Source organism: Ornithodoros turicata, chromosome 6 (assembly GCF_037126465.1).
Source record: "Ornithodoros turicata isolate Travis chromosome 6, ASM3712646v1, whole genome shotgun sequence".
In the NCBI taxonomy this organism is placed as follows: Eukaryota; Metazoa; Arthropoda; class Arachnida; order Ixodida; family Argasidae; genus Ornithodoros; species Ornithodoros turicata.
In genome coordinates this window covers 41,099,400-41,112,712 of record NC_088206.1, presented here as the reverse complement: position 1 = coordinate 41,112,712, position 13,313 = coordinate 41,099,400, and the positions used below count along the sequence as shown (strand labels likewise).

Sequence of the window (13,313 nt, the reverse complement as noted above, 5' to 3'; positions counted from 1 at the left end):
TCCCGATGTAGGAGTGCTTCCACTTCAGCCTGTACCTTCTGCTGGAACTTATGTTCCAAGGCAGGAGGTTCCGCTCAAGTAGAAGCAACTTATACATGATATATTGCTACACAAAGCAGAAATTGGAAACGCACTATAACAAATGAATAAAGTGACAATCAGCAATAAATTCAAATATTTATTTTAACAACAATAACTAACACCCCATAACAGGTATGATAATAGACATACTACAAATAGTGTACATGCAGCAACAGTAGCAACACTATGAGACGATAATGTGTCAGTTTGATGCAAAGTTTGGCATGTGCGAAATCACAAAGGTCACTTCTCAATCGCTCGTTTTCATTTAACTGTCCGACAAAGTCCGTCCCGTGCAAGCGGGACAATGACACACCATGAAGGCAGTTCAGATAACTATAGTTAAGTATCGGGTCACTACTGCACCTCTTGGTTCAGATTTAGGACTTGGGGATCAACCGTGCTACACACGCCGCTTACCCTTTGTCGTAATAGAGCTCGTGCACGGATTCAGGAACAAAATGCATAACAGAGCACACGACTACACAAATGCAAAGACGTTCACACTTTTATATGGTCGGCGAAGGTGAAATGCAGGAGGAGACACCTAAATTACCAGGCTGCGACGCCAACACAACAACCGACGTTTCCAGTTCAAAGCAGATTCTGAGTTAATGCCGATGGCGGTTGGTCGCATTTTACGATGAGAGCATTATGGCTAAAGTTCCGGTTTGACAAACCGGTAAAGCTCACGTTTCGCAGCGTGAAGCTAATCAACAATATTTTTTTTGCAATCTACTCATGTACGTGGAGTTCTGTGCATAACATTGCACACCTTTGGGTATTTTTTTATTTTTTATTTTATTTTTTATTATTTTATTTATTTGATTATATTTGGGCATAAATTATTTGCACACATTTGTGATATTAATTTCGGCTTTTTTCCCCCGTATATAAGCCAACATTATCTTCACAGTGTTCACAGTGAACAATCTCGCACATTCCAGCGCAGTCGCTGGAATATCTCATTTCCAGCTCGGCTCCAGCAGGGAACCATCCTGGTTTCAGAGTGGAAGTTGGATGGTTTCAGAATGGAAATCAAACAGCACTAGACCCAGCATGGAAACAGCCTTGGCCAGCCTAGCCCCAGCCTGGGATGGCCTTTCCAGGCTGGTTCCACAGTGGATCCAGGCTGTTTTTTTTACTAGGGGTGCTCTTTGCATGCCCATTTCAACTTTTTTGTAAAGTCGCCAACTAATGGGATACTTAATTAGCATAAACTTTTAAGTACACATGTGTTAATATTAATTGTTCTTCAATCTCATACATCAGCATTTTAGCATGTACCTGTATGTTTTTTGTTCTATGTGCTTAATCCACCGAATGCGCCTCGATCTGGCCTTTACAGCTCAGTGGCGTTACCGCTTGAGACAAGTTGACTCTCCCACCTGCTGCCACTGTGGTGCTCTTGAGGATCTGGAGCACATTCTTCTTCATTGCCCTCACTACGAACCTTCCCGAACCACACTCTCCGAGTCTCTTCGTCAGCCGCACACTCGCCCTTTCTCCCTATCGCAATTGCTTGGTCCCTGGCCCAATCCAGCCCAGCAACGCTCTGCGCTCAAAGCTCTTCTGACATTTCTGGACACCATCGGACTTCGATCGTTATTGTGAAGGGGCTCGTTATTTTATTCCCCCCATTCCATCCAGCAATGGGGTAGAGTATCGCCTGTGGCGATGAAACTCCCCACTCTCCAAGGTCGAAAATAAAGTTGTTGTTTTGTTCTATGTACCTTTAGGATTTGTATGCTACAAGTAATTTGTGTCCGCACATTTTCTTTATATGTATTGTCACCTAATCGAAGCATCAAAGTACAAGTTCCTACAAAAACTTGCAAACTTTTTACTTTCTCAGTGGTCTATGTTCCGCACTACATCAGCACACATCTGTGCAAAGTGGGAAATAAATTGTTCTCCTGTGTTATGTGTGGTTGGTTTCTCATTACTTTCTTATTATTACTGTTGTTGATGCTGCCTTACCCGGTGGACAATATGTCTCCCCTCCCGGAGCTGCCTCCTCCTGCGCTCTAAGGAAATTGTGCAGGACGATGGAAGCCTGGACCAAGAACTCGACGTTCTCCACCTTGACATTCAGAGGTCTTCTGAATATGCGCCATCGGGAGGCAAGGATCCCGAAGGCATTTTCTACACACCGTCTGCAATATGCAAATGTATTACCACACTGCTGTACTTTATATTGGATTACTACAACTACCTACACAAACATTGCTGGTCGAATATGTTTGGTGTGGCATAAAACAAAAAAATTGCATAAAAACTTCCTTAGCCATCATCAGTAGACTTATATGCATTGTCCTTTCCCGGTTCAGTGAATGAATTCACTTGCACAAATTTTATAGAAATGCACATTTGCAGTGCACTACATGTGACGCTTTTGCTGGTTATGGTCACCGTGACTCATGTTTGGTATCCAGACATGGACAGTGCATTACAAATGTGCATATGTATAAAATACCTACATATGCCTTGTAGAGCATCTTCGTGTAGTCACAGAAATACATGAACTGTGATACCTGGCATGTGAGAGCCTTGTGTTGTACACTCTCCTGGTGTCGTCCAAGTCTGTGCCCGGGAATGGTCGCATGAAATCTGGACGTAGCTGGAAGGCCTCGTCCCCCATAAACACATAGGGGGCTTCCAGGGATGATCCAGGAAGCGCCCTTGGTGCTGGGAGTCCCAGGCCACCAGCTTCAATGTCCCTGCCCAGTGTGCACGCCTTGAATATACATCCATCGGACTGAGAGCCATAAGCTCCGATGTCAACAAACAGGAACCTGTAGCTGGCATCAGCTACGGCCATCAGTAGTGTGACCCCTGATCCATGACCCATGGAGTGTGACCCCTATGAGGAAAAATGCTCTGTATGGTTTGATCCTAACTTACAGAAAAGAATGAGAGAATATTACGCCACCTTGTAGTTATAAAACATGGACCCTCCATGCTTTGGGGCTTCGATAACTATGTGCTTCCCGTCTACAGCACCAAGACAGTTTGGGAATGCCCACCTTTCTTCAAAGTGCACGGCGGACTGTGCCCACACCTCTGGTGTAGGGTTCTGTAACATACCAAACATTGGCTTTAATATAACACTACCTACATGGTGGCAATGGCAATGTGAAAGTCAGTCCTTCAGTACAGAAATATGAAAAGCAAGAAAGGCATTTGCTTTTCTGCAAACTCCTGCAGTTTTGTCTGACTTTGTTCTTAAGTAGGGATTCCATTATGTGGTAATTACATGACATGAGTCCAACATGACATGCATCCGATATGTTACTCGGCAGGTGAACCACATGGGCTGTCAAGACAATGCTAAACGGATGCTATGGTTGCTACTCCGTAATCTTCCAACACTGCAAGACTGCCATTCAAAGCTATGTTGTTGCCATCTTATAGCTACATTGTTGAAGAAAAAAAATTGTAGAATGAGGCAGTGAACAAAAGGCAATATAGCTTTGAATGGCTCCACAAAGTTAATGAGTACATATGCATTTACTACAAGCAGCATGCATGTATGATTTGCAACTTACAGGCAGGTAGATGGGCATTAGTTCCTCCCACAATGCCGTGCATGTTTCGTAAACAATTCTCTTGATCGTTGTGAATCCAACGCGGAGGCTGTATGCCACACTGCTGAGATAGCTTCCAGACGCAAGATACCTGAAATTACAAAGTTAAATTCATACTGATTGGTGGGCGGTAGAGTTAGCAAATGAGCACTCTATTAAACCAGCATATGAGCAATTAATCACAGTCAAATTTTTTAAAGCATGAAAGGAAGAGCCCCTTTGGGTAAACAGGACAAAACTTACCTCAGAGTGATGGCCAATCGATGTGCTGATTCCAGAGCTGGACGGCCATGGGGATGCTTCTGTAGCCTGTGTCTCATGAGGCTCAACAAGTAGTCAAACTGCTCAGGAGATACACGAACATATCTCCTGAATGCGGTAGTGTCGTGAATCTTCATCTTAGACATCTGCAAAGTTAAACAATAGTAGTACCTTCGTTGAAATAGTTCGATGGAACTTTAGTATGACGCAAAGACAATTCAAAATGCTGGGACACTTAATGAGAATGTAAATATGCATAGATATGATGCAACAAAAATATTAAAAAATCAATAAGATGTAACTTCAGCCCCCCCCCCATAAGTTAAAGATAATATGGATGGTACCAGGACTGGGCAGGAATACTAAAAATTTGTATTATAATACAAATACATAATACTTGCTAAAAATGGTATTATAATACTAATACATAATACATTTTATTTTCAAGTATTATAATACATAATACTATTACTTCCCTGTATTACTCAAGTAATACTAGTAATACTTTTGTGCCGTGGCAGACAGTTATTAGAAAAGGAATCCCAGACATATTTCTCAAGCCACCGGTCCGGTCAACGCATGTTTATTTGAGTTGATTGCGCTTAAGAAGAAACATCTTTTCAAATACGGCATCTTCTAACGGTCGTCTGTTTGGTCTGTTTTGGTCGTCGCAAACGAAAACAATCGTTCAACCGGCGCGGAGTAACATAAATTAGTGTTAAAATTAAAAAATAGCCGGAGCTCTTTGGCTGCACGTATAGCATATGTTTGTAACTCATACTCACTCAGCTGTCCAGTACTGGCATGGCGACGTTTGAGTTACAAACATATAAATTAGTGTTGAACTTTAAGAAAACGCTCTTAACTTATGGGTAGTCGCCCTATTGAAAAATACTTCAGAAAATCTCATAGAAACATAGCATTCTCTCAGAATTTCTTACAGAGGATGCAGATTCGTATACTACATATCCTCACAGGCACACCAGTGAGAAAATATCCTGTGCGATAATTCAGGGTCTGGCCTTGTGATTTCTATGAGAAAACAGAGTGATTCATACAGGACTGACTTTCTAACGAACTTCTCTTCAGTACTAAAAATTTTGAAGGATATTTCCCTGTCGGATGAACATGAAGCAAGCACTGAAGGGCCGCAGAGAGTGATATGTCGTATGTCACCACAAAGAGTCAGTCATGTATTCTGCATAGCGAAGCTATTATCAACGACTTATACTATAGGCCCTTGTACTGCGATTTTAACAGTGGTGACCGCAAGGCGCAAGCAGAGGCCTTTAAAACGGGTGAAACCCTTTGTATCATGATGCCAAAGGCATATTCGTGACGGCATATGTTATTGCCCTTCCCACTGGGATTGTAACGGAGGCGACCGCAAAATCCGTAAAAGACTGGAGCAGAGACCTTTAGAACGGGCGAAACCTCTTTAATCATGGTTTCAAACAGATGTTATCAACGGCTTATGATCCTCTTCTACTGGGATTGCAACAGAAGCGACCACAAAATTTTGAAAAGGCAGCAGCAGAGTCCTTTGAAACGTACCAAACCCAAATGCTATCATGGTACCAAAGGCATATTCATGACGGCTTATGCTATGCCTTTCTACTTGGATTGCGCAAAAGGGGGCCGCAACATTCAGATACGGCGGCAGCAAGGCCTTCAAAACCGGCGACACTCTCTGTATCATGAAGCGAAAGAAAGAAAGTCATCAGTTGCTTGTGCAATGCTATTGTGCTGGGGTTATAGCACAGGCGATCGCCAAATGCGGAAAACGTGGCAACAGAGCCCTCTTAAACGAGCAAAACGCCTTGTGTCATGCTGTCAAAAACTTATTATCAACAACCTATACTATGCCATTCTACCGAGATCATAACACAGGCGGCCGCAAATATCGGAAAAGGATGCAGCAGACCCCTTGTATCATGCTGTCATCAAGATATGTCATCAATGGCCTGTGCTATGCCCTTCTACTGGGATTGTAACAGAGGCTACTGGAAAATACGGAAAATGCAGCAGCAGAGCCCTTTAAAACGGTCGATACCCCTTGTATCATAGTTCCAAAGTCATATACGTATTCGCAACGGCTTATGCCATTGCACTTCTGCTGTAATTATAACGGACGCGACCGCAAACTCCATAAAAGGCTGCAGCAGAGCCCTTTAAAACAGGCAAAAACCCCTTTAATCATGGTGGCAAAGACATATTACATACATACAATGTTCATGTACATACATATGTTATGCCCCTCCCTTGTGATTGTATCGGAGACTACCGGAAAATTTGGAAAAGGCGGCAGCAGAGCCCTTTAAAATGACTCAAATGACTTGTATCATGGTGCAAAAAAACAAAACAAAAAGAAACATTATGAACGGCTTGTACTGGGATTGTAACAAAGGGTACCGCAACGTTCGGCCGCAGACCGAGCCCCTTTAATCGTAGTGACAAGGCGTACCTGTATCCCCTGTACATGGAGAGGTCGTGTTTGAGGAAACTGCTTCCAAAACGACACTCGCGAAGGCAAAAAAAAAAAAGAATCAAATTTGGGGCTTAATGTGATCTGATATAAAAATAATATCAAAAGTGTCTGAAGCTGGATTTACAGAATGCATACGTGAAATCAAGATTTCGGTGTTTCAGCCCCATACCATTTTCCCCCGTTGCACCCTCAGAGGTCGCGTTCGACAAAATCGACGGCACTCGAAATGGTCAAATGGCCAATTTATCAAATTTGGGGCTTAATGTAACTTGATATAACAATAATATTAAAGATGTCTGAAGCTGATTTTGTAATATGTAAAAGTAAGATCACGGGGTTTCAACCAGGGATCGGAACCGGTATTTTTTACGGGCATATTGGTTCGGTTCGGGTTTAGCTCCGGTGAACCGAAATTATCACCTTGAACCGGTTCAGGTATATCGGTTCGGTTCGGGTTCGGCTCAGGGAGAACACCGCCCCCTCCCCCCCTGCACATACAGACAAAAAAATCGGTCAGTGTTCGGGACTTTTACAGGGATTGGAAACGTTACATTTTTCGGTCCCGGTTTAACCGGTTTATGAGCAGTAATCTTGCTACATGAAATCGAGCTTACGCTCCTCGTACCCGGTTGAGAAAGGTGTGAGATAACCGTTTCAGATGAGTCAAAAAAGGGTCGGTCAGTAGTACAATTATTTCACCTCTGAACCGATTCTCGAACCGGTAACCGTATGAATTTTTTTCGGTTCAGTTCCGGTTCTGTTCAGGACAAGCAAAAACAAAACGTTCTGGTTTGGTTCGGTTCGGGTTCGTCAGAAAATAACGTTTTTTTCAGATTTTTGGTTCAGGTTCAGTTCCGGTTCCGATCCCTGGTTTCAACCCCGTACCTTGTTCCCTGTTGCAGCCTGAGAGGTCGCGTTTGACGAAATCGCTTCCAAAACTGCACTCGAAATGGCCAAATGCCAATTTCATCAACTTTGGGGCTTAATATCATGTGCTATAACAATGCTATTAAATATGTCCAAAGCTGATTTTGTAATATGTATATGTAAAAGTAAGATCACGGGGTTTGAATCCCGTACCTTGTTCCCCTGTTGGCACCCTGAGAGGTCGCGTTTGACAAAATCGCTTCGAAAACGGTACTCGAAATGGACAATTTTATAGTTGTATAGTTTAATATAACAGCGATATAAAACACAAAACGCTATGATTTGTATATTACTCCCTCAACGCAAAGTTGTCCATTCTGCCAGCCCTTTGGAGTTCCGGAAAAAATGACCGTCCACCATTCGAACTCCTTCAGACCGGTCGTACAGCCTCAGCGCATGCGTATTACGATAATACTGGGACTTAGTCCCTCGAGCGCCTAGGACCCTGTCTGAGTCTCAACTTTGAGGGCCCTGGGTGCATCAGGGTTAGCACTCGCACATCGTGCCGTGGTTGCTATGTGACCTGGAGGACGTACTGACTAAAAATAGGCGATGACATTTCCAGAATTTGACTGTCTTTGTCGAAAAATCGTAGTCTAAACATGGGCCCTGCGCAAAGATCGACGGAATCCTCATAGGCGCATTGCTTTAAAATTCATTTGGCCAGGGTGCACTAGGTTTATATTCTGCTAGTGCCTTTCATGTCTTCAGGGGTTCTTTGCATGGTATTCTTCTGTATTAGATGATGACATCTTGATATTGTTATTCTGTTTTGCTGTTAATTGGCATAAACGCTGTCTCCCAATGAATTCACATCCTGTAAGGCCGCTTCCCGCATAGCGGCTGAGCATAGTGGCGGAGCGCGCCGGCGGGGGGGGGGGAGGGGGGACCGCGAATTTTGGGTTTGGTTGTTTGTGTCAGAGATGCGGAACACACATGAAGTATAACGAAGAGGGTATGCCCCCCTCCCCAGTTGTATTCGCTAAACAGAAGTGTGCAGACGCTTGCGAGATAATTAAGAATAAGATATAATTTGCGCGCGGACACAAACCTTATATATTTACACATTATATGTATTACTGAGGCATGTTACATACATATCGCTCACAAAATTAATTGCAGAGGTAATTTACAGCTGAACACAAGTTTTACATATGTACACATCATATATGTTACACAGGCATGCTAGTTACATATCGCTCGCAATGTCAACTGAAGAGCCTATTTACAGATGGACACAAGTTTTATATACCTACACATCACATATGACACAGGCATACAGGTTCCACATCTCAGTCACAAAATTCATGTCCCCAGCACCACAGTACAAGATCAACCACAGAAGCAAAATGTGAATTCTAATTAACCTTCACAACTTTCCTGGATTTTGGTTTGTTTTTTAGAATTTTTTCCTTGGCCTGCTTTTTATGTTTTCTTTGCAAGCATTTGCAATTTCACGGCCGTATGAACTTTGTAAGCACAAGGCTAACAAGAATTTCTGTGTGAGTTGAGTCCACAGAGCACTGAAGGAGCTGATTCTGTTTTGCCTCAGGAGTAGCCAGCCTGCAAACAAATTTATATAAGAAGGGGAGGCAAGGTAGACGGTTGTGAAGCGGTAACAGATGGGTTTGTGCGGTTTGGCTTCCGGACGTCTAGGGGGTGCTTCTTGATCGTACGACGGCATTTATCCTGTTTGGGCTGTTTTTACTCTGAATACTCTGGAAAAACTGTTGGGCACAAACCCTGCCTCAATTTCCTTATTTTCAGATCTGTTCTGTAGCAGTCGGGCGGGAAGTGGCGTGAGCAAATGCGTGTGGTGTCTGAGGGAGTCCACGGTGTTTTCGTCCCTTTAGTCGCATAAGAAAGAAAATATTCAGTGATGGAAAAAAGGGCAGCATAGATATGAGTCACAGTGTAGGAAGCGTTGTAAAAGAGCTGGAAAACCGCGCGGATTACCTGGATTTGGTCCTCTGGATATTAACACGATCCACATCTGGCAAAGCACTGGATCTGACGCGAATGCGTGCACGCTTGTTTCTTTCACACTTTTGCTTTTGCATCGTGGGACAATGCAGTACACCATTTTCGCACTTAGAACTACGCTTTTCCTTCCGACAATAGTTTTGCGTGCGCAGAAACGAAGAGCTCCATTCTAGCAAGGCGAACGCGTGCACGACCCGCTCCAAGTATAGCACGCTATGAGCGCCGGAAAGGTATAGCGGCGCCCGAGAGAACCTGTGAAAGCGCGGCGCAGGGGAGAGCACGTATGTGATGGCCGTGTATGGGCGGCTGAGAGCTGCTTCGCCGCCGCCTCGACAGATGGCGCTTAATTACGCCATAGGGCAAATTTTTATACTTATTACTTTTCGTACCACACTAGAACTCGGTGATACGATCACGGATGATATGACTTTCGGGATACGAATTATTTTCCGGGCCGGGCCGGAATTCGTATTCTTCCCACGTTTTAGAGTTCGGGTAACATGAACGCTTTATCTTGCCTTTACGGGTGGCACGAACCAGCCGAGGAGGCGACAGACGACGTACCCCCGTGACGCGCGAGCGCGCCCAGGCAGCACGCAATATTGGATCCATACTGGCTAGGCATTGGCGATATGGGTGCAATATGGGACCGGTTTAGCCAGAATTTTCCCACATTGGTTCAAGCTTCGCAGCATGGGCCCCATATTGCCGTGTTTGAGGCAGCAGTGGCGAAAACGTCGACAATACGGGCCCATATTGCCAAATTTTAACCAATATGGGGAAAATGTCGGCAATAAGGGCCTCCATATTGCCCAAGCACACCCCATATTGACTGAACACTTAAAAGAAGGAGAACACTGGCTTAGATAACAAAGAGTAACAAAGGTTTTGGGTGTTTCGACATCTATACCGACGTCATCATCAGCAAAAGAAAACACTGCGCGCGAGCCCTTAGGTCTTATAACAGTCTGGCAGTGGCCCCTTGTGGTTGTTGCTGGAATTCTTTTCATGAAGTATCTGCCATGACCCAAGAAATCCGCGGCAGCCTCCAGCGCCGCAAATCCGAACAGAAAGCCCTGCTGAACTTTCTGAAGGCAGTGGACCCTCACGGTCGGTTGTAGTGCATGAAACTGTAGAACCAGACGTGTGAGCCTTCCCCTTCCCACCCCTGTTCATCCCTTCCCCGAGCAACGTGCCGCCAACTTATACGTGCCGCCAACTATAACGTGCCGCCAACGAGCCGTATATTAAAAGGGAGTCTGGCCATTGGGAGGAGTCACAGAAAGAGGCTCGGCCTGTCAATCACAGTTTCGCTCCTCTGATTGATTTGCTCTTTATCAAGGGGGTCGCCATGACACCTCACTGCCACCCAAAATGGCGACGAAAACAAACACAGTGAAGCGGGGATTTCGTGACAAAAAATTTTCGCAGACTACTCTGATTTTACGCTGCAAATGTACATCCTCATATACGTTAGTAGTAGAGCGGGGGAGATTCGCAGAACCGAAGATACTGGTGACCATCGGTCCCCACCGCTCTAGATAGGAAGGTATTTGGAGTAAGATCGTTCGCGCCAAGGAGGAGCACGCACCAAGACCGCCCCGCGCGTTTCGCGGCCGCGCGTCGCGTGGAGAGGGGTTTCCTTCTCGCGTTTGAACATGCATCAACATGCAAAATAGATCTTATTCCCTTTCCACATCTTTTAATACATCCCCGAGCGGGGAGTTTCAATCGTCATTTAACATAGCATACTTTCCTCCTGAAGACATCCAAGCAATAGACATACACATTTGTACAATTGAAAAATATTTTATTAACGCCAATTAAAGCCAATGGTGCTTAGTAATGCCAATTAAAGCCAATGGTGCTGGGGATTGCCAATCTACGTGAAGGAGAAAACCCCAGCGGAAAAACCTTCACACCTGAAACAGAAGAAACATACAAGACAGTACACATTTTCTACAACAGAAAATATTTTTATTGCATATTTATTAAATGTAATAACGATTCGACTAAAGTTTCTTGAATTACACCCCTAATGGCGTCCGGATCTGAAAGATAACATAAAATCAGCATTCGTCACATTGCTTACCCAACCAGATGACTCACTGCAGCAGTAGCAGCAATGATCTGAAAGAGAACCTAAATATTAAGAACAACATCCACACTTCCATTCACTTATACATACGCTGCATAGGGGGGCCAGGATAATCTGAAAAACAAATACAACAACTATTAATATCGTCTACATAAAATGATATGCCATTGGAACTCTATATCCTGAAAGAGAACATTCACATATACTTACTGTGGGTAACACACTATCTCGAATGTTATCTAACTTGGGAAGCGAAAACTGTTATCGTGTTTTCTGTACCACCGCTGCATCGCTCTCAGATTGCGATAACATAATCATGTATGCCTTCTCGGAACGTGGTGTGGGTGGTGCGCACACGTGGTTGTTATGTCATGTATGGGCGGTACTTTTGGTATAAAAGCAAAGCTGCGCGTGCAGCACGGGAGAGAAGCTTCCTCTGGGCCTCTCCGGCTTGGCACGCAGACAGTTGCTCCGGGCAGAGAATGGTGGGCTGGGTTGGATCCGGTATGGTATTAAACTGTTGTCCGTTTGCTTATTCTTTAGTTGCTTGTGTCCTTCTTCAACTGCAGAATGGACAGGGGGACCCACGAGTGGGATAAATATTCCCACAGTACGATACATAGGGGGCCAGGGTAATCTGAAAACAAATACAACAACTATTAACATCGTCTACATAAAACGACAAGCCATTGGAACTCTATATCCTGAAAGAGAACATTCACATATACGTACGATGCATAGGGGGGCCAGGGTAATCTGAAAAACAAATACAACAACTATTAATATCATCATCTACATAAAATGATATGTCATTGGAACACTATATCCTCAAAGAGAATGTTCACTAATACATACACTGCATAGAGGGGCCAGGGTAGTCTGAAAACAAAAACAACTATTAATATCATCATATACATAAAATGATATACCATTGGAACACTATATCCTGAAAGAGAATGTTCACTAATACATACACTGCATAGGGGGGCCAGGGTAGTCTGAAAACAAAGACAACAACTATTAATATCAAGCATGGTAACGAGACCTATAACTATACTCACTGTCAGGTGGTGGTATCCAGTGATTATCTAAAAAGATATTTGCAATTCAGATCAAGCATGGTAACGAGATCTATAACTATACTCACTGTCTGGTGGTGGTACCCGGTGATCGTCTAAAAGATATTTGCAATTAAGATCAAACATGGAAACAGGATCTATAACTATACTCACTTTCCGGTGGTGGTACCCGGTGATTATCTAAAAAGATATTTGCTATTAAGATCAACTAATCAAAGTCATATGCTGGTACATACTTTCATTCACTACCACACAAACTGATTCATCCGAAATGAAACTCATATATTAACATGAAATCTATGAAATGTCGCTAATACATACAGCTTGGTGGTGGCGACTCAGGCGCTGAAAAGAATGGAACTTTAGATACTTCTCGCTTTTCATATTCGCCATTTCCTTACCGTCTTCGAAGTAAAACACCGGGCTCGATGTGAATACTGAGAAAGATAATATTCTTAAGAAAATGAACTTGATGAGAAAAACCACGAAAACTCACCACTATCATCATCATCTTCAAAACTCGAGAAAACTGAGAAAGACAACTTTCATAAGAAACCTAACTTTAAGGTAAAAACCATCAAAACTTACCACCATCGTTGGCCATGTTGCTTCGAAGTGATGCTCTAGGAACCAAATCTTCGTTTTCTTAAAGCTGACGCATCCTCATTATCATATCACATCCTCTCCTACTTTGTATAAACGACTTTTAGCAACAAGATGGTGGGCTGGAGAAATCCACATGTAGCAAAAAGTCTTTGTAGTAAACAACCAATTGCAAACTAAGGAAAAACGCAACCAATAGGGAAAGT

The 13,313-nt window shown here is 43.6% G+C and overlaps 1 protein-coding gene across 1 annotated transcript; it reads right to left on the bottom strand.

Moving 5' to 3' along the window:
• Positions 1–497: 497 nt before the first annotated feature.
• On the bottom strand, positions 498–13,098 carry LOC135398534 (uncharacterized). The gene is made up of 10 exons (XM_064629934.1): positions 13,093–13,098; positions 12,658–12,684; positions 12,573–12,599; positions 12,487–12,513; positions 3,912–4,075; positions 3,630–3,759; positions 3,014–3,157; positions 2,616–2,944; positions 2,062–2,237; positions 498–562 (listed from the first exon to the last, which is right to left on the bottom strand). The coding sequence occupies exons 1-10, from the start codon at positions 13,096–13,098 to the stop codon at positions 498–500; spliced, it is 1,095 nt and encodes a 364-aa protein (XP_064486004.1).
• Between the last annotated feature and the right edge of the window lie 215 nt (positions 13,099–13,313).